The sequence below is a fragment of the Siphateles boraxobius genome, unplaced genomic scaffold (assembly GCF_051911475.1).
Source record: "Siphateles boraxobius isolate OS27281-9 unplaced genomic scaffold, OSU_SipBor_1 22, whole genome shotgun sequence".
Lineage (NCBI taxonomy): Eukaryota > Metazoa > Chordata > Actinopteri > Cypriniformes > Leuciscidae > Siphateles > Siphateles boraxobius.
Genome location: NW_027508833.1, coordinates 32,701,188 through 32,727,144, shown reverse-complemented (window position 1 = coordinate 32,727,144; position 25,957 = coordinate 32,701,188). Strand labels below are relative to the sequence as shown.

At 37.2% G+C, this 25,957-nt stretch overlaps 1 protein-coding gene and 2 long non-coding RNA genes across 7 annotated transcripts in view; 2 read left to right on the top strand and 1 right to left on the bottom strand.

Moving 5' to 3' along the window:
* LOC143747209 (uncharacterized) overlaps positions 1-25,957 on the top strand; it is a 480,968-nt gene that overhangs the window by 177,796 nt on the left and 277,215 nt on the right. The gene's annotated exons all lie outside the window — the stretch shown is intronic.
* Positions 1,169-24,909, top strand: kdm1a (lysine (K)-specific demethylase 1a). Of its 5 annotated transcripts, none has more exons than XM_077239726.1 (21): positions 1,169-1,233; positions 2,166-2,447; positions 12,602-12,767; positions 12,911-13,044; positions 13,725-13,803; positions 16,177-16,269; positions 16,420-16,526; positions 16,611-16,692; positions 16,811-16,905; positions 17,398-17,415; positions 18,347-18,489; positions 18,619-18,709; positions 18,791-18,925; positions 20,581-20,654; positions 20,759-20,870; positions 21,074-21,206; positions 21,300-21,487; positions 22,942-23,056; positions 23,351-23,478; positions 23,705-23,851; positions 23,936-24,909. In XM_077239726.1, the coding sequence occupies exons 2-21, from the start codon at positions 2,187-2,189 to the stop codon at positions 24,122-24,124; spliced, it is 2,490 nt and encodes an 829-aa protein (XP_077095841.1). In that variant the 5' UTR covers positions 1,169-1,233; positions 2,166-2,186; the 3' UTR covers positions 24,125-24,909. The 5 variants fall into 5 exon arrangements, with proteins under 5 accessions (XP_077095841.1, XP_077095839.1, XP_077095840.1 ...); XM_077239724.1 differs by having other exon boundaries at positions 12,602-12,779; XM_077239725.1 differs by having other exon boundaries at positions 12,599-12,767.
* Positions 20,887-23,743, bottom strand: LOC143747178 (uncharacterized). The gene is made up of 2 exons (XR_013206684.1): positions 23,613-23,743; positions 20,887-23,525 (listed from the first exon to the last, which is right to left on the bottom strand). It is a non-coding gene; the product is annotated as an uncharacterized LOC143747178 (long non-coding RNA).

Genomic DNA, 25,957 nt, shown 5'->3' with positions numbered 1-25,957 from the left:
CAGTGTGGAGAGAGATCAGGTCGCCAGACATAGTGCTGATTGTGCCGGTGTTGGATGTGAATTTCACCATACAAGCTGTTGCATATCTGTCAGAAAGCTGCTGATCCACTGACAAATAGAGCTAGGAACAGAGAGCTGGGTTAACTTTGTCTGGAGGGGTGCTGTGATGATGGTGTTGAAGGCCGAGCTGAAGTCCACAAACAAGATCCTTGAATACCTGTTTGTCCAGATGTTGCAGTCCCATGTTGACTGCATCATCCACTGAGCTGTTTGCTCAATAAGCAAACTGCAGGGGGTCCAGCAAGGGGTCCAGTGATGTCCTTCAGGTCACCCAACACCAGCCTTTCAAATGTCTTCATGACAGAGAGCGACAGGTCTGTAACATGTTTTGAGCGATCTGGACCATTTGTTTCCACAATTTTCATAATATTTATAAAGTAGACATACTATTCAGAAGTGGTTTGGGCAGTAATGTTTATATTTGATTTGTATTATACCTCTAAAACCCATATAAAAAAACATATGGAAAAAACAGGACGTGTGTTAGTTCGGCATGCACTGCGTCACAAATGGAGAATATTTTGCTATCTATCTATTGTATGTCATTTCTTTTGAAAATCAGTTACAAAAATCTGAAAACTAAAATCTGAAACCCTTCAAATGATATATGGTTGTAAAGATTTACTTTAGGTTTAGACTAAAATATTATTGTTATGGATGTGTAATGGCAAATGTCCAAAATATGTGAGGGAGGGGTCGTCTTATAATAGTGGTTAATTTTAAAAAAAAATTAATGATAGATTAAGATATTTATTCTTTGTAATATGTGAAAAGCATTGATATTAAAAAGGTTCATTGTTTTCTCACGATTCTGGGTTTTGTTTTTGCATAGTGTGATTTTTTTGGGAATTGTTTTGAATCCAACTGGTGTCATTTTGACCCAATGCATCAGGATAGTATGCAAAATTCGAACATAACATGAAGGTTAAGGAATGGAACCTTTTACGTAGATGATGATTTAGTCCATTGATTTTGCATACGAAGCAAGTATAATTTGCATAAATTAAACCTGACTTTCCGAAACATTTGATCGATGGCATTTTAACCAATTAAAACAGTGCAAAATCTAGATCCCGCCTTCTTTACCCTCGTTGTCTATGCTGATTGGCTCTGGTGTTTCAGCAGGGACAAGCGTCTGTTTCTTTGTGCTAGACTCCCCACAGCCGCGAGGAGGTAAATATAAATAATATTTTTTTATAAACAGAGCACAACGCTTTAAAAGAGACGAACGCACATTATTTATATTTAATGTATATGACAATTATAATAAATAAACAGTAATGAAGAACTAAGGTTTTCTGTAGATTGATAAGCAGAAGGAAGAGCTCGTGCCGCTAGCAATAGCATGTTTGCTAACCCGTGCACGAGCTAACGTTATTGTGTTATTTTTCATAGTTACAAAGTAACTTATATTGTTTGTGAACGTTTAATAAAATAAATTATTTAACGCGTTTGCCCACATTTAGAGCTGAGACTGGTGTTCCTGGCGTTAGATATGTGCGGTAACGTTATAGCGTTTATCTGCTATTGCTATTAAAACAGCTAACGTTAGACTTGTGAATTATATTCAAGCCGCTCATTTATTGTGTTGGTCTCTGATTACAAGTAAATATATAAATATAGCTTTCATTTGGTTTAATGCTACATAATTTGTTCACGATCTTTTTGAGCAGAGAAATTGGGCCAGAATAAGATACGTTTTGTAATGATGTAACGTTACAGTCAAAGTTACTATGCAGCATTTACTCAATCTCTAAGCTCCTCTCGTAACCTGAACAACCTGAGTGTCCAACAATACCTGTTTGTTCAGAGCAGGTGCACTAGTGCGACGTTAAACTTCTGCTGTCCTCTTTTTGTTTTGAGGATCAGCACTGAAATCCATTGGCACATGTAATGTGTGGCAGCCAGCAGTACATTCATTATGTTAGGTATGAGGACAAACTCTGTGGAAGGAATCCAAGATGATCATTGCTAATCTTGAAGCAGTTTAATTTATGACCGAGACTCAAAGATGTATAGTTGGAGAACATGTTGTATTGTCTCTCTTTAGATTGCTGGTCATCTTTTCTTTGTGCACCTACATTCAGCTTTTTTTCTCACTTCAGGAGAGTCCTCTTTCACCTGTGATGCTGTCCAATAAGAAGTCAGACCCAGGCTCCTCTTCCTCAGGGGGTAACGGTGGTGACCGTGCTCCTGAAATCCTCCCTGCCCCTCAGGCTGGTCCGGCCGGTCCCTCTGGCCCGGGTTCAGCAGATGTGAAAAAGAAAGAGAGAGCCTCCCCAAGTGGGGAACCAGGGGGACCCCCTCTCTTGCACCCTCCTGGACCAGGAGGGATTGATCAGGACTCTGCAGAGGGACGCAGAACCAGTCGCCGCAAGAGGGCCAAGGTAAACATCTCTAGTAATGTTTCCTGTTCTTTGAAGAGAGAACAGGAATGATTAAGGCAGGGTTATTTATTTAGCTGAATTGAACTGAGACAGAAAAACTTGAAGTAAAATAATGAATTGGCACTAAATAATACATTACTTTTAATTGCTCTGATTCTTACATTGGTCTGATTGCTAATCAAAATACTTACTATATATTTTTTTTAATAAGTGGTATAGTGTTAAAAAAATCCAACATCAAATCCTTAACCGATTTCTGGTAAATGTTGATATTTGAACTCACCAAAACAAACATGCCCCTACTCAAAAGGATCACAAACGTTTAACGGAAGTTTAGTCTAAACCTAGAATATCAGAACTGACTGATGCCCTGGATGTTTTTTTTTATTTAACCCCCTTCAGAATGTCGGGAGGGGTAAATCGGCCTGAAACTCCTGTAATCAGAGCTTGGCTTAAGTTTAATTCATAACGTTTCTCCTTTAATCCAATAAAAATTTCGTACTGTATTTTCCCTCATAACCAGTAGTATAACACACCTATAAGCAAGCTTTATTGTTATATGCTAGTTTGGCCATGACATAGAAGAACACTGAAAAGTTTTGTGTAGTCTTTCAAAATAATAGTGTTAGATGGATAGGATCGTAAAAATTCCATCATAATCTATTATGACCCATCATTTTAATTTTCATATTATAATTATAAGACATTTAATAGCTTCTGTTTTCAATCACATTTTAATTTCACAAACTTACAGGACAAGCATATAGGCTATGCATTTATTTATATTATGAAAAGAAAGATGAACAAAGACTGTATGTAACTTTTCAGTTTTCATATTGAACAGTTGTCGCAGACCGTGAATAAACCCTGATCATTCCTTCCCCTCTACTACGTTACATAACTGAATAAAAATGAATGAACATTATAAAATATGTTTAAAGATACTGTACAACTTACCGAAATCCGTATCATGTCTCTTGTAATCGTTCAGTCAGTGTTGCAAACGTAACATACCTCAGAAAAGCCATTCGTTGACCATAAACTTGATAGTCGGCAAGAAAAATAACTCTAGAGAGGAGCATTTTGCAAAATACATGAACCATATTACATAGCCTATTAGCCTAATCATATTTTTTGTTTGAATGAATCTGTCAAGTTTTTATGGCAGAATTTGACATAATATTTTTAAAAAAATTAATGTATTAAAAAAAACTCTTAAAGGTATAATATGTAGGATTTTTGCAGTAAAATATCCAAAAACCACTAGGCCAATGTTATAGATTTTGTTTAGTTGATTACTTACAATATCCCAAATGTTTCAAACAATTTGTAAATCATGAGAAAATTGCGATTTTAACCAAGGAAACGGGGCGTTTGACCAGGGGTGAGGAGTCGCCAGTCAATGAAGTCATATCCGCGTTAGGTTTGACCTCGTACTGCCATAGTAAAACATTTTGGACCATGGCAAGCAGACTTTGAGACAAAAAGAGGACTAAAACGAAGATCAACATCTTTCGAGATGCAGAGAGCTACACGTCTGCGACTAACTTCGACTTGACAGAGGCGCGAGTGTTGCATGTACTTTTAGACAGGTGAGCAAATGTACATAAAACAAATGTTACCAATGTTAATCAATGTTATTCAGTTCAACATGATGAAATGTTAGAATATGATCTGTATGTTATTCTAATGTTGATCTAGTTTAACGCACTTAGTCTCATACAGCCAACACACAACCTAACTAACAACATTCAACACACTCGAATGCCGTTTAGTGTGATAGAGTAACTGTTAGAGCAAGTGAAACAGCGCTGCGTTATCTCAAGTTTGATTCGTTTAATAAACTGACCTGTGTGAGTATTAATTCAGCCCTTGAGTGTAGTTCGGTAGAATGAAATGTCCTTATTCTTTTATATCCGCGGGACTCGCGTTGAGTGTGGCGCTGGTATACGTCTAGCAATCGCGCCCTGCTTCACACCACAGTCATGTTAAAAACATCAATGCATTCATTCATCCATAAAAGATCCATCAGCTTGACGACAAGATCCATAATTCAGCTTAATGTGGAATATAGTTCATCAGTATACGCCTTTGTTTTTGTATGAGGTTAGCGACCCCTGGTGGCGAAAAATCTTTGCATATTGTACCTTTAACCCTTCGGAGTCTTGGGCTATTTTGGCCGTTTTTGAGTGCTTTTATTTTTTTTTAATTTTGCCACATAAACAAATGTTTACCATACCAAGGTTTGGTATTATTTTTTTCAGCACAACATCACCTATATGACCAGACAATTAGTTTTTCACTTTGATGTACTGTATCAACATACTGGACCCAAAATCACACAAAAAACACAAAATCCGAATAGAAAAATGATAGCTTTTCTACTACAAAAAACACAAGCATGCTCAATGAAGCATTTTAAAAGGTTTAAAATGTGAACAGAAGTTGTAAATGTCAACATATACAGGCACAATTCAGATATAATCAAGCTATATACAAAAAAAATATGATTTACAAAAAAAAGCGGGTGTAGCCTAGGGATGGCGAAAACTAAAAATTTTCTTGACCGACTACCGAGCCTCAGTAGCCGGTTGAAACCGGTTAACCGACTAGTTTAAAATATGCCACGTTGTTTGAAATAACAGCCATTTCGAGCCGCGCCTGCAAATTCGCAACTCTGTCACATCTCTCTCTGCCTCCCGCTCACACACACACACACACACAAACACACACACACACACACTGCCCCGGCACGGCGCTTCCACTCACGTCACTTTTTTAAAATCCCCTACAGCGCGAAACATGAGTCCCGCAAACGCGGCGCCGAGGAGCTTGTATGTAATCGGAGGACAAATGGCTCCTTAGTTTTGAAATGGTTTGGGTACAAGGTGATCGCGTTGAAAATAAAGGCGTTAGTCTAGTGTTAGAAGCTCATTTGAAACATTGCAGCGGCTCTTTTAAGAAAATGACAGCTCCGAAGAGACTCCGCTTTAGTTTGAGGTAGCTAACGTTAGTGCTAACAATAATAAAGAAAGATGATGATCATCATAACCTTATCTGTTACCACTGAAATGTAGATGTAATGTATTTCTACAGTATTACTACTGTATTTAAGCACTGTATCACACAAGTTGCAACTTACTGTGTCATTCTTTTTGGTAAAATGGTCCCACACACTGCGTTTCTTTGCACGCTTCATCTGTCGTCTGCCCTGGCTCTAACCTCCAGTGTTTTAGCCCGTAGCCTTTACTTTTCGCAAACCCAAACGCTGTGACCTTGCGCCAAATGTTTTTATTGGTTTATTAAGTACAAACAGGCGAGTTATGAAAAATTGAGTGTGAGGGATTTGTTCACTTCACACAAAAATATCTTGGAATGAGATGGCTAACTGTAGTAGCGTTTAGTCCACTGTCTATAATAGCCTAATTTAGAGATCACTTTTTTTTTTTAACCGACTACCGACAACTTTGATCGGTTCATCGGTCAAACGGTCATCGGTTAGCATCCCTAGAGTAGCCATAGGCTTTTTTCCTTTCTTTTTAGCTCAGCCACTTTTTAAAAAATGTTGTGCACACAATTATTCAGAGAGCTATATTTTAAGGCCTTGCATTCCCAGAGTATGAGGGTTACCAAATAGTGCAAATACAAAATAAAAAATGTAAAATTGAGATTAAATGAAACTATATATCACAAAAAGGAGGTGTGGCAATGGGCGTTTTTTCTTTACTTTTTTGCTTAGAAACTCTACAAAACACTTCATGTACAATTACACAGATAGCTACATTACAGGGCTTCCATTCCTTGAGTAAGAGGGGTTCCTCAATAGTGCAAATATACTATACAAAAGGTAAAATTAACACAAAATCAAACTATACATACAAGTATTTACAACAAATATCAGGTGTTTTTATTTAATTTTATTTTTTATCTGTGCCACTCCTCAAAACAGTTTATCTAAATCTACTCCTAAACTACCTAAACTATCTACACTACTCCTAAACTACTCTCAAAATCTACTCAAACTCTTCCAAAAACTAGCAATAATATCTCTCTATACATGATATATATAACCGTATATATGTCTCTCTTTGTCAACTCCGTAAATCCTCTGCCTTTCTATTTCGCTTCTTTGCTCAGTTGGCTCCTCCTCCATTCCCTAAAATGTGCAGCCTGAATAGCAGAGTCAGCAGATTCACACATTTTTCTCCGTTTTGTTTTATGACAAAAACCGACGAAGTAATTCGAATAAATGCAACGCCTATCGCATCACATCTGGCGTTCTTTTACGAACGCGTCAATATTGGTTTATATAAAGTTTAAATGATCATATCTCCGTTTTTACTTGGTCTATCAACACAAAACAAAAAGTAACATAGAATTTCAAGCCAGCACTTTCGACAGAAGTGGACGGCAGCGCTCAACGTGACTTTGTTTTTATGCTTCAACGTCTTAAACTGGTCATGTAACTTGATCACGCCGGCGTGATCGGCGACCCCAAAGAGTTAAGTTTTAATTAAAGCAGCAAAAAGGAGTACAGTGCACATCCATAGTTATTTTCAGGGCCGATACCGATTATTACAGATCAAGTAGACCGATATCCAATATTTTGAAATGATAAATAGCCCATGTCTGGTGTAAAAATGTAAGTTAATGTCAAAATGAAGAATACCAAAGGGTTTTGACAAATACTTTGTTTAAATGATTTTAAACATATCTTTAAATTTGAGAACTGTGAATAATAACATTATTATTAATAATAATAATAACTTAAAAACTGCAGGGAGCACCCAGCAGTGTTCTTTAAACATTTTGTAAAAATTAAAGACTATTTGAATGGTTAAATTAAATTTTAGTAGTCAAAAACCATTTCTAATTAATTGAAGTCATCAAACTTATTCAATTTATTTACAGATAAACAAAAATTACATTTTTAATCACAGGAAATCACAGGGCTCTATTATATCAAGGTGTTTTGCAACTTCAGTGTAGTAATTTATTGCTACTTCAGCAAAGTCTGCGGCTTGCCAGGAGGCTAATATCATTTCAGCAGGTAGGCTAACTCAGTGGGCAGAAAGCAGGGTCTGTTTTAACATAAAAAATAATAAAAAAAATACTTTCACAAACAGGTCTTTCATAACTGTTTTCAGATGTAAAGTGTGCAGTCACAGGCTGCTGTAAACCAGATTAACTTACATGTCTTACTTTAAGGTTTTTCTTCAGGAAAATCAGTTGATCTACATGATCAGGATGAAGCAAACTGCGCTGTGCTAAACACTCTTTCGGATGGTACACTTGTAGCTGGGATGGAGAGGTAGCTCTTTGCCAATGCTGAAAACAGTGGAAGATCCACTTGTTTTTTCCACCACTGCAGCACGTCACCACTCGGACCTAAAGAATCCCTCTCTCTGTACTTTAAAATTTCCTCCTTAGCTCTCTCCCTTGTGTTCTTTGTCTTCTGTGGTCTCTCAGTGTGGAAATCGCCAAACATCCGGTCCAAGGCCGTTTTCTTCTTGGGAGGAACATCATCTAGAAGCAGAAGAGAAGAGGGGATTATCAGTCAATACTATGCTACAAAAGATGTGACATAAAATACTATACATCAATAACACATGCATTTTGAAATCAACATGCAGTAGCCTTATAACTTTTGCAGCAGTTCCTAAACTTCCTATCAGAACATAGCAAACCTGTCTCTTCCTCTCTGTGGGGGCTCCTGTCACCACCTGTTTTAGCTGCCTGGTCCTCATTCATTGTGCTCCCTGCCTGACAATAATTATTATAATCCAGAGACTGTTAGATTTCCTTAAACTAGACATAATTTAAGACAAGTAAATAAAAGTAACGAGAGAGAGAGAGAGAGAGAGAGAGAGAGAGAGACTAGCTGTAGTATATTCTTTCGTTTTCATCCATCTTCACCACCTCTGCTGTTAGCTTCATGCATATCATGTCCTTGGTGTCATAGTCATCCAGGAAAGCCATGTCTTTGAAGTGTGGATCAAAGGCTCATGCATAGTGGAGGTGGTCTTGGAGATATGTGTAGAAGCCATCAAAGTCCTGCCTGAATCGTTCCTTCATCTGGGAAATTACTGGTAGATCACTATCATCTGGCTGGAAATGTCTCTTTAATTTGGCCTGGATCGGGGAAATCATTGAGATGGTGTTTTTTTTTCTCTCTCACTGAGGAGTATGGTTGCCACTTTCAGAGGAGACATCAATTTGATGACATCTTGGATTATTGTCATGTCTTCCTCTGTCAGGCTGGCCATACATTCACCACTCTTTATCAAGTGTACTGTTCCATCTTGTGGAAACGTCATGGATTAGCTTGTGGTTTGGCAGGTCTAACTGGGCCTGCATTTCACGTAGAACTTCAGTTGCTTTTGGGCTTCTGTGAAAAAAACGTTACCACCTTCCTCACTTTCGCCAAAAGCTCCGACACCCTGCGATGCGAGGTGGAGTGAGAGGCAGTCTTTGCTGCACTCGCTGTCTCTGCTGCACTCACAGCTACACTGTGTCTGCGCTTCAAGTGTGTTGTTAAATTAGTCGTACTGCCTGTATATTTTATAGCGGCACGACATATTTTACAAATTGCATGGGTTTTGTCAAGATTTCCATCTCGCATATAAAACCCAAAGGGTTTCCAAACACTGGATTTAAAATGATTTGGTGGAAGATAGAGCTCCGAGTCCGCCATGTTAATCGGTTCTAGGTAACTTCGGTCTCCGTAGTGTTGTGATACGTCATATTCACGTAGCAGCAGCAGCAGTGATGAGAGAATGCGCTTGAGCAACAGTTCAGAAAGGAGAAATCAATCTAACAGTTACATAATAAAATATTGGTCACTTTCTAAAAAGTAAAAGTATAGCGCATCTACCAATAATTATATGAATACATAGTTGTTGTTTTTTTACCAATGCAGATATGTTAGAAACGATGCATCGCCACCAACTGGACAGGGGTGGGAATTACATTTACAGTAGATCACCTAATCTGTAATCTGTCAAAATGACAGACTGGCTTCAGATTTTTTCGTCACTGCTAAAAAAAATTGGACAATGGTGTCACCTTGCTCATCTTCCAAGTGGAAATTTCTATGAAGCCGCCGTGTGTGCCACAGAGAAAACCATTGCATGCAAAATCTGAGGTAAAATGAAATGATTTTGTTTTTCTGCTCCAGATATACACTTTTCAAAATAATATATTCATTTTAAAATGTAACATTAACATGATAGTAATTTAAACATAACCTTTGTAAAAATATAAGCAAAACATTAAATGTGTTAAAAAACAACAACTAGCAGCAGAAGTTTTTCAATGGACTAGTCGAATTGTCTCACACATCCCTAGTTTTCATCAACAGCTCCCTACATAACACAATAGTCCAAGTAACTAATATTACAAATGTGACTAGATTAAGGAGTTATAGCAATCACTAAGGGAACCAAAAGAATTAACATATATTAGGAGTATGCCATCTCACTTTTCTGACATTGGGAGCCGATGCTTGAGACAGGTGGTGGAGGAGGTTAAGACAGTACAAGCTTATAATAATAATAATGCAAACAAGCTAAGATGACACAAGTATATTCAAGAAAAGACAGCATATTTTAGTTCTGTGAAACACGGCAAAACCAAAGTTACTCGGGTATCGAGAAGAAATAAAGCAACCTCTGCATCTATTTTCAGGCCCTCCCATTTTCTCTGCCATCTCTCTCTTTCTATTGTCGTTCTGTTCATTTCTGTCTTGTGCACGGAGCTCTCTGTCCTCCCCCATCGTGTGTATATGCCATATACATAAACCCCAAAATGACATTTCTAATTGTTTACAACAAATTAACATTTTTACTCAAAACCTGCAGGAAATTCAAAAATCTGAATTGGAATCTGTTCCAAATTTTAGGTTGACATCTCAAAAAAAGATTTTGTTTTGACACAGTACCAAACTTTTGACATCCAGGCTCTATTGCTAACCAAATAAGGACTTACATTTTCATATATATACTGCCTTTCAAAAGTTTGGGGTCAGTAAGATTTCTAATGGTTTTAAAAGAAGTCTCTTCTGCTCACCAAGGCTGCATTTATTTGATTAAAAATTCCTGTGATCAAAGCGGAATTTTCAGCATCATTACTCCAGTCTTCGGTGTTATATGATCCTTCAGAAATCATTCTAATATGATGATTTGATTCTCAAGAAACATGATTATCAATGTTGAAAACACAGGGATGCAAATAGCGCGCTTTTCGGCGCCTCACGCTTTTTCCACGTCAGTTTGGGTGACTTGGGTCTGAGACTTAGAGGGTCTTATTATAATTTCACAAAGTCATCTGAAGCCATTCCATAGCTTAATGTGAGGGATAAAAGTCTATTTACTTTATTAAATTAAAGTTTACGGAAAGTCGTTTTCCCTCCTCTTCGCCTGTCAATCATTCTCCATTCAGTATTCAAACTGCGCGCGCGCCTCGTCCGGTTACAGCAGGATGCACTGTAAAACTCTCTCCAATATGATATATTCACAATTTAGTGCTTGATCTGTAGATAAAAGGCTGTGGATTTGCATAAAATTACTTTATTTTGTGTATTTGTATATTATGTTTGCTGCTGTTTTTAAACGACTCGCTACCGTGCCTGTTAGCAGAAAGGACTATGAATCGGCATCAAACGCACAATAACTAGAATTTAAAACTGTGAAGAAACAAATGATCAATAAACTGTTGGACAGATATACACTAGGATTTGTGCGCTCGACATTTCTTCGCTTTGTGCCGTGAACTTTTAAATGCGCACTTGTGCAGCGCAGCGCTGCACACTGTGAATCCATGTTGCTTTGAGCACATCATTCTGCACCCGCGATGCTTTGAAGCGTTCATGGTTTTGCACACTGAAAGATTATTAAAAGCCTATATATTTTTTTATACCTATCCTGCACAATACATTTAAAATAAGTATAATTTAATTGTATATTATTTCTGTGTAGTGTAGTGTAGGCTATATAAATATATACACTTCTGAATTCTTGACATTCATATATAAATATAAAATTGTGAAATGTATGATGCATGATTACATTTTATAAGAGTACTAATAGTAATTTGTTTTTATTAACATGTTTAGTTTTTTATAAAATTACTGTGCAAATTCTTTCAAGAATTACTTTTTGCTGCTGATTTATACACTCATTAAGTTTAACAAAAATACATAAAAAATTTATGTAATATTTAAAGGTGTTACCTGTAATCTTACACTGCAAAATGATAACTTAAAAAGGATTAAATTCATCACAAATATGGATATTTGCCGCGGGGCGAAGGCTTCGATAACCTCCCTCTTTTTTGACCATACATGTGTTTGCATTCCTGAAAACAGTTGTGTACCATTTTTTTAGGATTCTTTGATGAACAGAAAGTTAAAAACAACAGCATGTATTCGAAATAAATCCATTTTTTCTAAAAAAAAAAAAAAAAAAGGAAGAAAAAAAAATCATGTAATTATTATAACTCTTGTCATGAAAAAAATTTAGGTTTCTACCAATCTTTCATAATTTTTCATGTATATCACTATTTCATAATAAAGGTCTGAACATACCTTATGAGTCTGAAAATATTCTTGTTGCAGTTCTTGTAATTTACTGTGCGGTCATTTCTATTAAGAACCACACCAAATATGAAAACTAGAGTTTGTAAGCTTTCAAATGATACACAGTTTGTCAATATTACTTTAAGTTTAGAGTGACCAAGATTTTATTGGTTTAAAATATAATGGCAAACATCCCAATGGTAGGATGGTGACAATTAAAAGGGATAAGTAGAAACTTGATAAAACGTTACCAGACAAGAAAATGGCCTTGTTTATGTATTATGTAATGTATCCTTTCTTTCTTCAGAGTTTGATACGCATAAGAACAGACTTCCAAGTCAAGGATAGCAAATAAGGGATTCAGGCGGAGGTTTTATGTGTTTCACTTGTATGTTTCACTTGTGATGTGCTTCCTCCCTTTGTTCTTTTCTATTTCTTTGTTGTAAATAATCCCTGTAATGCCAAAAATTGCAATAAAAAGTGACATTGCCATAAATTGAAAGAGAATAATGGTCCCATTTCACCCCAGGTGAAGCAGAACAAGGTTTTAATGAAGCTTTTATTGTGCCTCCTGCTGCAGGTGGAGTACAGGGAGATGGATGAGAGTCTCGCCAATCTGTCGGAGGATGAGTATTACTCGGAGGAAGAGAGGAACGCTAAAGCTGAGAAAGAACGCAAACAGGTGGTTCCTCCACCAGCCCCACCAATAGAGGAGGAGAATGACAGCGAACCTGAGGAACCATCAGGTATGGAAAGAGGTTGGCCTAATCTATCATTTTATACCTTTTACTGAATTCTAAAAGCACTTTAACAAACATTTCAAAATGACTCCTGTCATTTTGACATAACGGTTGTGAGTCTATGAATTTGAAATATAGTAAATTTTCAGGTGTAGAGGGGGCTGCCTTCCAGAGCCGTCTCCCACATGACCGTATGACATCACAAGAAGCTGCATGCTTCCCTGACATTATCAGTGGACCACAGCATACTCAGAAGGTGTTCTTATACATCCGGAACCGCACAGTGAGTTCACTGCTGGAAACACAATTTTGTGACTTCTGATTCAAGTTTTTTGAGGCTTATAAGCAAGAGCCAAATAGAAACATAATTATTATGGCAGAAACTCTTCTAGAAGTCATATTGGATAATACACTACTGTTCTATAGTTTGTGGTCAGTTATACATTTAAAGAAGAAATGAATACTTAGTACAGGAAGGAAGCATTACATTGATCAAATCTTTGCAAAAGATTTCTATTTCAAATAAACGCTGTTCTTTGGCATTTTCTATTTGTCAAGGAATCCTGGAAAATGTTTTCTACAAAATATTAAGCAGCACAACTGTTTTCAACACTTTTAATAATAAATGTTTCTTCAGCACCAAATCAGCAAATTGGGATATTTTGAAGGATCGTGCAACCCTGAAAACTGGAGTAATGGTTGTTGAAATTTTAGCTTTGCCATCACAGGAGTAAATTACAGTTTAAAATGTATTAAAATAGGAAACAATTGTTCTAGATTGTAGTCATGTTTTACTATATTTTTGATCAAATAAACGCAACCTTGGTGAGCAAAAATCTTACTGACCCAAACTACTGAATAGTAGTGTAGAAGATATTTAAAGGTGATTCAACAAAAACGTTTTAGGAACAACTAAATGATTTTTCCAGTCAGTTGTGAAAATGTCTTCTCTCAAATGTTCAGCTTCAGCTATGGTTGGACAACCCCAAAGTTCAACTGACCTTTGAGGCCACTGTGCAACAGCTAGAAGCTCCATACAACAGTAAGTCTGTTCCACCTGACATTGCTCTGATTCCAAAATTTGATGTTATTACACTTTATTGAATGTATAGACTTAAAAGGTAAACTATGTAACTTTTGGCCCTCCAGCAGTTTAAAAAAAAACTGCATGCATTTTTTGGAAGAACTTTGTTTTGTTTGTGCTTCGGCTCTGTGTGACTGTGCGGATGAATATGGTTCTTTCTCAAAACTAAAAAAAGAGAGAGAGATTTATCCTACTGCTCAAAACTTACTATTTGGTTTAAGTTTAGATGGAAAGGATCTCAAACTGACTAGCTAAAGACATCATAGTTAGCTATACACAATAGACGCAGTACTTCCTTGAAAATAAATTCCAGCACACCACAACAGCCGTAATGAAATGACTCTTTACAATAAATAATGCTTTGTAATGTAAAACTTACAAATAAAAACACCTTCTTCACATCACTTTTAAAACACCTCAGTTCTCGCCATCTTCAAAAAGCCAAAAGATTTTTGGTCGCATTCTCTTTTTGACAGCAGACTCTGCTATTCAGCGTTTTCAGCCTCTCTCGGTCATTGTGACAACTAACGTCTGCCACACTACCACACATACACAAGGCAAAGTAGCCGGAGAAACTTTTGGATGGTCTGGCAACCATCCAGACAGGTCTAAAATATAAACACTTATAATAGGCGTACCTTATTTAATCAGGGCAAAAACACGTTTTGATGATGTATTGAGGATAATTTTGCAGAGGTGGGAGTAAGTCACACATGTGCAAGTCACAAGCAAGTCTCAAGTCTTAACCTTCGAGTCTCAAGCAAGTCCAAGTAAATTTTTTATGAGGGCAAGTCAAGTCACTGCCTTATGTCAAGCAAGTCAAGTCGTAGCTGGGGTCACAAGTCACTGGCAAGTCATACAAACGTTGGACGATTTCACTGAATTTATATATTAAAATAAGTTAAAACTACAGAAGCTGTGGACTATGGTTTTATTTGCAACTTTATTTTTTTTAAATATATGCATTTCCACATATAGCTGAGTGGTTACTACAATAAAAATCTAAATGTAACTGAAATTAGGCCAACATTAAAGCATGAAAAAATAAAAATGCCTCAAACATTGCAGAAGACCATTAAAAGGTATTAAACAATTCACAATTCAAGTATAATTCCTATGCGACTGAAGGCATTCTTCAAACTGGCATCCCCTTAACATAAGTTATATGTTTTTAATTATGAAGTTAAAACCGCCAATAGGTGGCGCAAAATTACCGTATTAATGTACGAGTCATAGAAGCATTCATTTAACTTATGTTCAAAACGGCAGATTCGTTCTGGAACTAAGCAACTAGGTCACTGAATCACAAATACGCATAACTCTTTCTGTGGCTTGTTTGGAGCTATTGTCATTGGAGAAATCGAGCAAAAACAGAAAATATTTGGAATATTAGGCCATGTCTAAATGTCACATCACAATATTCACTCTTTGTTTACTGAACTGTTTTATAAAATCATTATCACATTTGCAATCGTGTCAATATTCTGGACATATTTTTTTAATATCATATGTTATAATTATGAAAATAACTCATACTAGGACATTTTTTTCCACCACATTTTGAATTTTGGGTGCGATATTAATTCTGCTGGCATTTTGATAACATCTAAATGATGTAACCCCAGATAACATCTAACCCTGCTTTAAGAGAAACATAAAACATGACAAAACAATAACAGTTTTCTATGTTGTTTTTTGTCATTGGAAAGAACGACATATTTGGCTTTAAAGCATGATTTAAAAAGAAATGTGGCAAAAGTTATACAAAACCTATGACATCTTTAATTATCATTTGAATATTGACAACATTAAGCTACATTTGAAAACATAATTGTGTATAAAATGGCATGCTGTTTTGACCAATATTCTCGATTTAAAGATAGTCAAATTAACTATAACAAACAGGTATGCTAGGGAGATGTTTTTGTATTTAGCGCGCTCACCGCGATGTATGTTTTTTCTGGGCTTGTGCAGTGTCACGCAATCGCGCAGAATCTGATGACTGGCGTCAATGGTTCCGTTGCTTTCATTTTGTTCATCAATTGATGTTGCGATGATAAATGTATATCAAGTCATTCTCGAGTCATACAGTTCAAGTCTCAAGTCATTGGATCTCAAGTCAAAGTCAAGTCAAGTCATTTTCCTTAATTTAGTCAAGCAAGTCTAAAGTCCTTAAATTTGCGACTCGAGTCTGACTCGAGTCAAGTCATGTGACTCGAGTCCCCCATCTCTGTAATTTTGAACCGCAAAAGTTACATAGTGTACCTTTTAATTGTATTTGTTAAATATTCTTGTGTATATTTTAAATTTGTCTGCTGGCTCTCTCTGCAGGTGATGCTGTGCTGGTGCACCGGATACACAGCTACCTGGAGAGACATGGGTTTATCAACTTTGGCGTCTACAAGAGAGTAAAGCCTCTGCCAAGTAATTGACACTTAATGTTACAACAGAGCAGAACTAGAGTTATTAATGTCCAAACAAACAGGAAGACAACAGTATTTTTTCACAATTGTGTTTAATTTTTCTGGTGTAGAGACAACTCTGTATTGTTCGTATTATACTCTGTTCTTGTAGCAAAGAAGACTGGAAAGGTGATAGTGATTGGAGGTGGGGTGTCAGGGCTGGCAGCAGCAAGACAACTGCAGAGTTTTGGGATGGATGTGACTGTTCTAGAGGCAAGAGTAAGTACATGTGCTACGATACAGCATTTTGCACACAGCTGAGACTGTTTTTTTTCTTTTACATACCTTGATTGTTCTTGATAGGATCGTGTAGGAGGGCGAGTGGCCACTTTCAGAAAAGGGAACTATGTAGCTGATCTGGGTGCCATGGTAGTGACTGGACTGGGTAAGAAATATCAAATACACTTCTCTCCAGGAAGTGGCACTGTTGATTAATGAAAAGAGTCATATGTTCATTCAGACTTTTTGCAACAGTTTGAAATTGAAGTGTACATCTCTTTCAGGTGGAAACCCTATGGCTGTAATCAGCAAACAGGTCAACATGGAGCTGGCCAAGATCAAACAGAAGTGTCCGCTCTATGAGGCCAATGGACAGGCTGTGAGTACTCTTGAAACACTGGCAGACACGCATCACTCTGGTTTCATACACAGTTTAGTAACATATACTCGTATGTCTGTATGTATAAGATCAGAATATCAAAGTATTAAGTAATATAGGAATATAATGTTAAAAGTGTCACAACTTTGATCATGATATTAGTAGATGTGTACAGCATCCATTACCTCAGTGTGTTCACAGTAGTATAGTGCAGTTGTTTATCAGACCAGTTAACATGATGTTTAAATCAAATATGAAAAGTCAGTGCTCCTACCATTCTCTTCTGATTGGCATCTTAACTGTGTTTAAAGTCTAGCAGTCAGACTCTTAATTAGAGGAAAAAATTATTCTAACAGTATTTTTCTCTCTCTCAATCTCTGCCCCTTCTTAACCCCTGCACATTTTCCTTTTGCTACATTCCACCCTATTCTTTTTGTTTTTCTCTCACTTGATTTCACTCCATTTTCATTTCTTAAAATGGTGATTATCCAGGGAGAGCGCTGCACAAGTGTAAGTATTTTTTGTTTATAATATCATACAACACATATAATTAGATGAATTGTTCCAGTTAATTTATTCACATACTTATAAACAACACCCAAAAACAATTACATATTCAATATAGGTTTGTCTCATTTTTATATGAACACCTGTTCAGTACAGTTTGCTACCAAAGAACATGATGGAAATGAACACATGTTAAATGGCAGACATCCGGCTTTCATAATGCGTTCCGATCCTTTAAATGCATGATGTTAATTGTCTGCATTGTTTGGTGATGCAACTGCATTTATGAATAATTAAGCTCTGTCTATCAGTTAAGGTCAATATAATCCCTTTGGGAAAATGAATCCCCATTAATAAAATGCTCCTATTTGTTTTTATAAATACTGTTTTGTTCCTAATATAAGACAGTGTTTTTTTTCTTGGAAATACATCTGGAAAAAATGGGGTGGTCTTATATTCAGGGTCTAGACTTTTATATGTAAATAATTCACCCGCAACAAGGGGAGGGCCAAATATGAGTAACAACGAGTGTTCCGCCCAGGACTGATAAACGCAAATAAATGTGATTGTTGGTATATTTTACCAGTGTTTACCTTTCTTTCAATATACAAAATTATTAATAAAAGAAAATGCAATATGAAAATTATTTTCTAACATGTGATTTGGTCCTCAAAAAGCCTTTCTAAAAGGTACATCTTGAAAAGGGGGGGTCGTCATATATTTGGAACAATATGGTATTATTTTAATTATTCTTTACAGTTTATTGATATGCACAGGGTTTTACACTTAAAAGAATAGTTAACTTAAAATTTAAAGATTAACTTGCCTCATGTTGCTCCAAATTATATACATTTTCTTCTTCTGTAAAAGACAAAAGGACATTTTTAGATTATCATCCATATATGTTCATTTAATGGTTGTAACCCTGCTTAAGGTCCCTAAAGAGAAGGATGAGATGGTAGAGCAAGAGTTCAATCGCCTGTTAGAGGCGACATCGTATCTCAGCCACCAGCTGGACTTCAACTTTCTTAACAACAAACCTGTGTCTCTGGGACAAGCCTTAGAAGTTGTCATACAGTGAGTGAACACTGGATTTATTTGCTTGTCTAAGACCCTTAATAATTAAACATCGGAATAAAAGCAATTCTTGTCCTTTAAAATAAGAGTCAATAGCTTGGCACTGACATGCTGCTTTTCTCTGTTCAGGCTGCAGGAAAAACATGTGAAAGATGAACAGATTGAACACTGGAAGAAGATTGTGAAGACTCAAGAGGAGCTAAGAGACCTTTTGAACAAGGTAATTAACACACAGTTACACGTCCCTCAGTTACAGCTTACTCATCACACAGTTAATTTGCTTGTTCGTGTTCTTTTTCAGATGGTGGGTACTAAAGAGAAAGTAAAAGAGCTGCATCAGCAGTATAAAGAGGCCAGTGAGGTGAAGCCACCCAGAGACATCACAGCCGAGTTCCTGGTGAAGAGCAAACACAGAGACCTCACAGCTCTCTGCAAGGTAGTAGACCGAAATCCCCACATTGACCAAACCCATATGACATCACCCCACACTTAACATATAAACATTGTTCACACATTTAGACATGCTGATAGAAAACCAAATGTTAAAGACAATCAGTTTGTTGCAAACAATTCTTGGAATTTACCGATCCCTTGGCTCCTAATTAGGTCTTCTCTGGTAGCAACTCCAGACACCTCTGGATCCATCATGCTCGATCATAATATCTTTTTACTGCACAGCAGTGTTTTCCAACCATGCCAAACACCTCTGTGCTTGGTAATGGAGCATAATACCATTTCAGCCTGCTGTTTCAGTTGGGTTGTTTTAGTACATTTTTCAAACCGCAGTCTAACATTGTGGGACTCTCTTTAGCACCCACAGAGCAGAAAGTTAAATTCCTAACTTAAGTGGTCTACACTGGTGAGATTTTAGCATGTTAATTCACATAATCACTCTCAATTGTAGCTTATTTGAGGCACTTTAACCATTTATGGTTGAAACATGATTTTCCACGCCTGCTCACTCACATTGGGGTTTAACTTCATTTTAAACTTTAGAGATACGTTTAGTGCGTGACTCAGATGAAGCCTTAAACCTTGGCCTTCAGATTTATAGTATGGAAAAATGACAACTATTTTATTCACATATTATATTCAAAATCAAAACTTGACTACAGAAGGATTTTTTTAATAAATCAATATACATAGGCTGATAAGTCTTCAAAGGGGCCAAATAATTGTTTTCTCCATGATATGGACTACATTCAAAAGTTTGGGGTTGGTAAGGTTTTCTAAATGTTTTATGTTCACCAGGGCATTTTTTTAATCAAAAATACAGTAAAAACAGTAATATCCCAAATGATTTCCATTTAAAATAACTTTTATAGTTTAATATAATTTAAAATGTAATTTATCTCTGTGATGGCAAAGCTGAATTTTAAACAGCCACGACTCCAGGCTTCAGTGTCACATGGTCCTTCAGAAATCATTCTGATATGCTGATTTGGTGGAGAGTAATATCATTCATTGTGCTTGTGGTCTTCATGTGATTAAAAAGACATGTTTGCAGACTATAACGGTCTGACACACAGAGAAACTGTAGCAGGATGTTTTAAATTTGTGTGATGTGGTTTAAGGGTAGACTTTTCTTTAAATAGTCCTATGCTGGTTAGCTGGGTGAATGGCTGGCCCACTCAGAGAGGGATGACTCTGCCCTCTGGGATGAAACCACTGCTGCTGCCTTCAGCCGTTCACTGAAGAGTACACATCCGAAAACCTCACACTTAGGTGCTAGGGAGAGAGGACGGTGTTATTTTTAACTGCTCTGGGTTCAATATAAGTTAAGAATCAACTTCTTATAATACCAATTTTGTGGTGATTTTTTTTCCTTCTTATTTTGATTAATTAAATTGTGTAAAAAGCCTGCATATTAATTCCCCCATCTATATTTAAAATGCATTATAACTCTGTATTATGTCAGGCATTGGCCACCCTGCTCTCTAGATATGGTATTGTTATCTGTCATTTATAACCCCACATTGGTTCAACTTCAATTTAACCTCATCCTCTTAAGAATATGTAATCGTTTGGTATACAATAATAAAAAACAAATGCATAAATGTGCTGATCAGTAATCCAGTCTTTCTGCTACAGGAGTATGACGAACTGGTGGAGATGCAGGTTAAGCTAGAGGAGAGACTACAAGAGCTGGAGGCCAACCCACCTAGGTAATCATATAAAACCCATGCATGTAATCAAACACAGTGAGGCGACATACCCGTCTAACCTCCCTAATGAGCCCAAGTAATGTCATCCTGGATCTCTTCCTCAGTGATGTTTATCTATCTTCGAGAGACCGACAGATTCTTGACTGGCACTTTGCAAACCTGGAGTTTGCCAATGCTACACCTCTGTCCACGCTCTCGCTCAAACACTGGGATCAGGTACTGCACGCCCACCTTTTCTTTCAAAACACCTTTAATGTCTTTACAGTGTAGCTCAATGTATAATATAGCTCAACTGGTAGAAAATGGTTCTTACAATGGCAAGGCCAAGGGTTCGATTCCCAGTCAAATGCATATAAATGCATGTAAGAAAACAAATCTTGCTTCTGCAACCTGTCCCTTTTCTTTCTGTGTTTGAGTAGGACGATGATTTCGAGTTCACGGGAAGTCACTTGACTGTGCGGAATGGATACTCATGCGTACCAGTGGCACTTGCAGAGGGTTTGGATATCAAACTCAACACTGCAGTGAGACAGGTCCGATACACATCATCTGGTGAGTCAGTCAGACCAGCTCCTGCTGTTTGTGCCTGTATTTTGGTGTGCTTTTTGTTGTGTAAGTTTAAACATAATTTCCTCTCCATCTCAGGTTGTGAGGTGATAGCGGTAAATACCCGCTCCACTACCCAGACGTTTATTTATAAGTGTGATGCCGTGTTGTGTACCCTTCCTTTGGGAGTGATGAAGCAGCAGCCGCCAGCCGTGCAGTTTGTGCCTCCCCTGCCGGAATGGAAGACTGCTGCCATCCAGAGAATGGGCTTTGGGAACCTCAACAAGGTGTGAATAAGTCGTTGATTTAATGACAAAATTGGCCTGTGTCACCATGGGACATTTTATTTATGTATATCCAACTAATCCACATATGTAATACGATAGATATGTGTGTGTATTTAATGTGTGTATAAAGTCCTGAACAAATTTACCCCCACACACATTGAGTGTCCAGGATGCGTCATCATCCTCCTTCACTGCACTCTCCCTCTCGTTGTTCAGCTGCAGCAGAAAAGTACTGCAGTATTATGCAATTGTCCTGCTCCATTTTTCATTTTTTGTCACAAGGGGGCACAGTCTGTTACCAGATTCATTCACAGTGCTGCTATATCAGAAACAGCTGTCCATATACACCGCAGGATGTCAGAAATGTTCACTGAAATGCTTTTTCTTTGACTATTGAAAAGAAGCTTCAGCTACTTTTTTAAGATTAATTTTTTTTCCCTTATCAATTTGTATCATTCTAGTGACAAAAATAATCTCTCAGTAATGGCTTTAGGCTTTTGTGGTATTGTGCACTGTATTGAAAGTTATTTTGCTTCGTAAGCATCTGCTAAAACAAAATGTACATGTGATAAAGAAATTGCATAATGGGGGTTTTGTAGTTTATAGGGGCTTTTTGTTAGTGGTCTTGAATACATTTGTATTATGTTGATACAGCATTAGACTGCTAATATTTTATTGGGGTTTAATTGAAGGGATAGTTCACCCAAAAATTTGAATTGTCAATTTACTCACCCTCATGTTGTTCCAAACCTGTATGAACTCAAAAGAAGATATTTTGAAGACTGTTGGTAACCAAAATGTTTTGGTGGCCAACATACATTTTTCGAAATATCTAATATTCCACAGAGGAAACTAAGGGTGTGCTCACACTTGTAGTTTGGTCATTTTGGCTCTTTTGGTAAAATAATACATTTAGCCCTGGTATGCTTAGCATTTACACAGTAATTTTTAAGACTGACAATACAAAACAAAAAGCATTTTTTATTACGTATATTTTGTAACGGAACTTGCAGAACAGTTAAAACAATGCTGTGTGCTGGGCCAAATGCACTTGGTGTATGTGCGTACATATGATTGTATTTTTACCAACTGAGAACTTGTGAAGAGTTTCTAAAATATGTAAAGGACTAAAAACAGAACCAGGAATTCCTCCGTCGCACACGCAAACGAAGATCCTGCTGCATGGAGACTGCCTAATACAATTCGGTACAGGCATCAGAAACGCTGTGTAGCTCCTATGATGAGAATTCTGTCCTTTTTAGGGTTGCATTGTGTGACAGCACATCCTGTTTTTGGTTAGTTTAGATGTCTTTGGTCCGTGTTGCATTTATATTTCAGAGTAAACGAGGACAGAATTGTCATTTTTGGGTGAACTATACCTTTACTGTCCTCCAATAACAATGTTGTGATTAAAAAGATATATTCTGACTTAATCTGTGTTCTCCTTGTCCTAGGTGGTGTTGTGTTTTGATAGAGTATTCTGGGACCCCAGTGTTAACCTCTTTGGACATGTGGGAAGTACCACAGCCAGTCGAGGGGAACTGTTTCTCTTCTGGAACCTCTACAAAGGTGATTATCGTTCAGTTTAAAGATGCACCAATATTAAAATTCTGGTTAACAAGTTGATCATTATTTTGATGTTATGGGTGATAACCAATAAATGACTAATACAAATCTTTTCTATTTAGTGAAAAAAAAAAGAAATGCAAGAAGTAAATTTAATCATCTCAATATTATTGAAATTATGAACAACATGTCTTGAGATCTGCTAAAGACTACATTTAACTATGGAATTGAATTTTTACTTATTACATAATAATGTCATAAAGCTCACATTAAATCTGACCTTTTTTGCCTTCTCAGCACCCATACTGCTGGCTCTGATGGCAGGAGAGGCTGCAGGCATTATGGAGAATATTAGTGATGATGTCATCGTTGGCCGTTGTCTGGCAATCCTAAAGGGTATCTTTGGAAGCAGTGCTGTACCTCAGGTGAGCTCAGATGCGCTAGAGTAGCTTGCTTCATTTGTAGTTGCATACTGTAAAACAAAAGATTGTGAGTAACAGTTATGAGAGGAAACGTCAACCTAAATCTACTGAAAAGTTCAGTTTCAGTACACACTCACACACTCGTGGCTCATCCCCGCGGTATGGAGCATCTGGCTCTGCTCCAACGACAACAAACTGACATTGTGTTATGTGTCTGTCGTCATGGTAGCCAAAAGAGACGGTGGTAAGTCGCTGGCGGGCCGACCCCTGGGCTCGTGGGTCCTACTCGTATGTGGCAGCTGGTTCGTCGGGGAACGACTATGATCTCATGGCCCAGCCCATCACACCTGGTCCTGCCATACCTGGAGCCTCACAGGTGAGTGTCATACTTTATTGCTCATTTCCTCTGAGATGCGTGTTACCTGAAGCAGATGTCATGCTGATTGTGTGCATTTTACAGCCGGTTCCACGTCTGTTCTTCGCGGGTGAACACACTATTAGAAACTACCCTGCTACGGTGCACGGCGCTTTGCTGAGTGGGCTGAGGGAGGCAGGAAGGATCGCTGATCAGTTCCTGGGAGCCATGTACACTATGCCACGCCAAGCCACAGCCAATCCAAACCCACAGCCCTCCCCCAGCATCCAATGAACATCTAAGCACTGCACATGATGAAGCCAGAGAGAGGAGGAGTTGGGGGTTGTCGGTAAAAGAATGTCTTGGTAGATAAAGAGCAGGAGGGTCAAGTCAGGACACTGGGTGACTCCTTAGACTGAGAATGTGTGTGTGTATTTATGGGAGAGTTTGTCTACGTGTAAGAACATGCCTTTAGGGAAATCATTTACTAATCTGAGAGCTGGAGCCAGGATTTAAAGGCACATTTCACTCAGTTCCCTCCTGTCATGCCAGCTAACTTCTGGGTCATCTCAAAGGACAGGTGGATGGTTCTCGACAAATTCCCAGGTATGTTGGAATTTACCTGGAATAGTTTGCTCCCTTCTAAGACACATATAAGGACAAGGACAAGTATTTACACTTAATGTTACTCATGTCTCAAAGTATCAGATGTTTCAAGGCTGAGCATTAACATTTCAGTTGTAAAAAAGAGATAGGAGATCGACATTAATGCATTAGTTGAAATCCAACTGCCTACACAACCCATTCCTCCTTATTTTTTCAGAATTAGAAAAAAGAAAAGCAGATATCCCTCACTTTGTAGCTTGAATGATTTGTTAGGAAAAACTGTCTTAGCTGGAATGCACATTAAATTGCTAATATTATGCGTTTCTGTTAAAATAGAGTATCAGTTATATAGCTTTGTATCTTTTTTGAGCAGTTGAAGTTTTTCTTAAGTTTTATTTGTTTAATTGTGGTCATTGTGATCTTTTTTTATATTTAGTTTTTTGGTATTAAAAATAAATATGAAATCAGCTTCATGTTGTCTGTTTCTTTATAATTCTTTGTGGGTTTTATTCGATTTAATCATTTCAATATAAAATTTGCCTTCTCAAAGAGCTGATTTGGACAGAATGCATTTATGTTTTCCACTACTTTTTTTTTTAAGGTAACAATTCTTTTTCAGGATTTCGTACATTGATGCCTCATTCAACTTTTAAAAACATGTCTCGAGAACCTCTGTTCTTTTCCATTCTTCCGTGCTGCGAACCTCTCATGAATGAACCTCAAGTTTACGTTCTTAGGTCTGTTTCACACAATGTGATTTTGCGTTCCACCTTTACTGTCTCGCACATGAGCTCTGTCAATTGAAAGTTAGCAGGAAATGGTCATTCTAAATGCATGTTATTGATCTTATTGTGAAGGATTAATCTATGCAGGTTTCATTGTAAAAAAGTACAATTTAATTTTGTACTTTAATGAATAACTCAATTTTCTGGTGACGTATACTGGACTACTCTAATCATTTAGTCTGCTTAAACCTGCCCCTTTGTTAAATTTGACCAAGTGCGCATTCAGATATGCCTCATCCAATCAACAACCGATCCAAGCATCCAATCCCTGCCCCTCTTTTCTTTTCTTTAATCAAATTCACTTTGACGTACATCACAATAAAAAAACGACCGAAATAATCTTTTGGTACTAACATTACATTGCAACTTTTTTCTGCTGTCCATCGATTTTCTGCAGATAAGCCAGATAAAGGTTATTTCAATAGAAATCTATATGATCTGGATTTTTGCATGAGGGCCATAGATTTCCCTTCGCATAATTCGTATTTTTGGTTTAAGTTGGTCACATGGATTCAGCATGTTAACCAACAGAAAGCTACTTGGTTTGAAAGGGACTTTTGTGTGAGCTGTACTTCATTCATTGATTGACTTTTTTTGCACATTTAGCTAATGTGACCGATATATTTAGCGATGTGTCTGTTGTAAAATGCAATTATGTGTCTTTTTTTTCCTTAATATTTCAGTCAGACACTTTCTTAAGCTGTTTAGCCCCTTGTCACATTCTTGTGTTTTCCTC

Excerpts from the sequence above, each read along its gene's own strand:
- kdm1a (XM_077239722.1), top strand. The coding sequence starts at position 2,187 with ATGCTGTCCAATAAGAAGTCAGACCCAGGCTCCTCTTCCTCAGGGGGT. Across the intron at positions 12,780-12,910 it reads ACCATCAGGTATGGAAAGAG|GTGTAGAGGGGGCTGCCTTC; the intron begins GTTGGCCTAATC and ends GTAAATTTTCAG. Across the intron at positions 23,852-23,935 it reads CCATACCTGGAGCCTCACAG|CCGGTTCCACGTCTGTTCTT; the intron begins GTGAGTGTCATA and ends TGCATTTTACAG.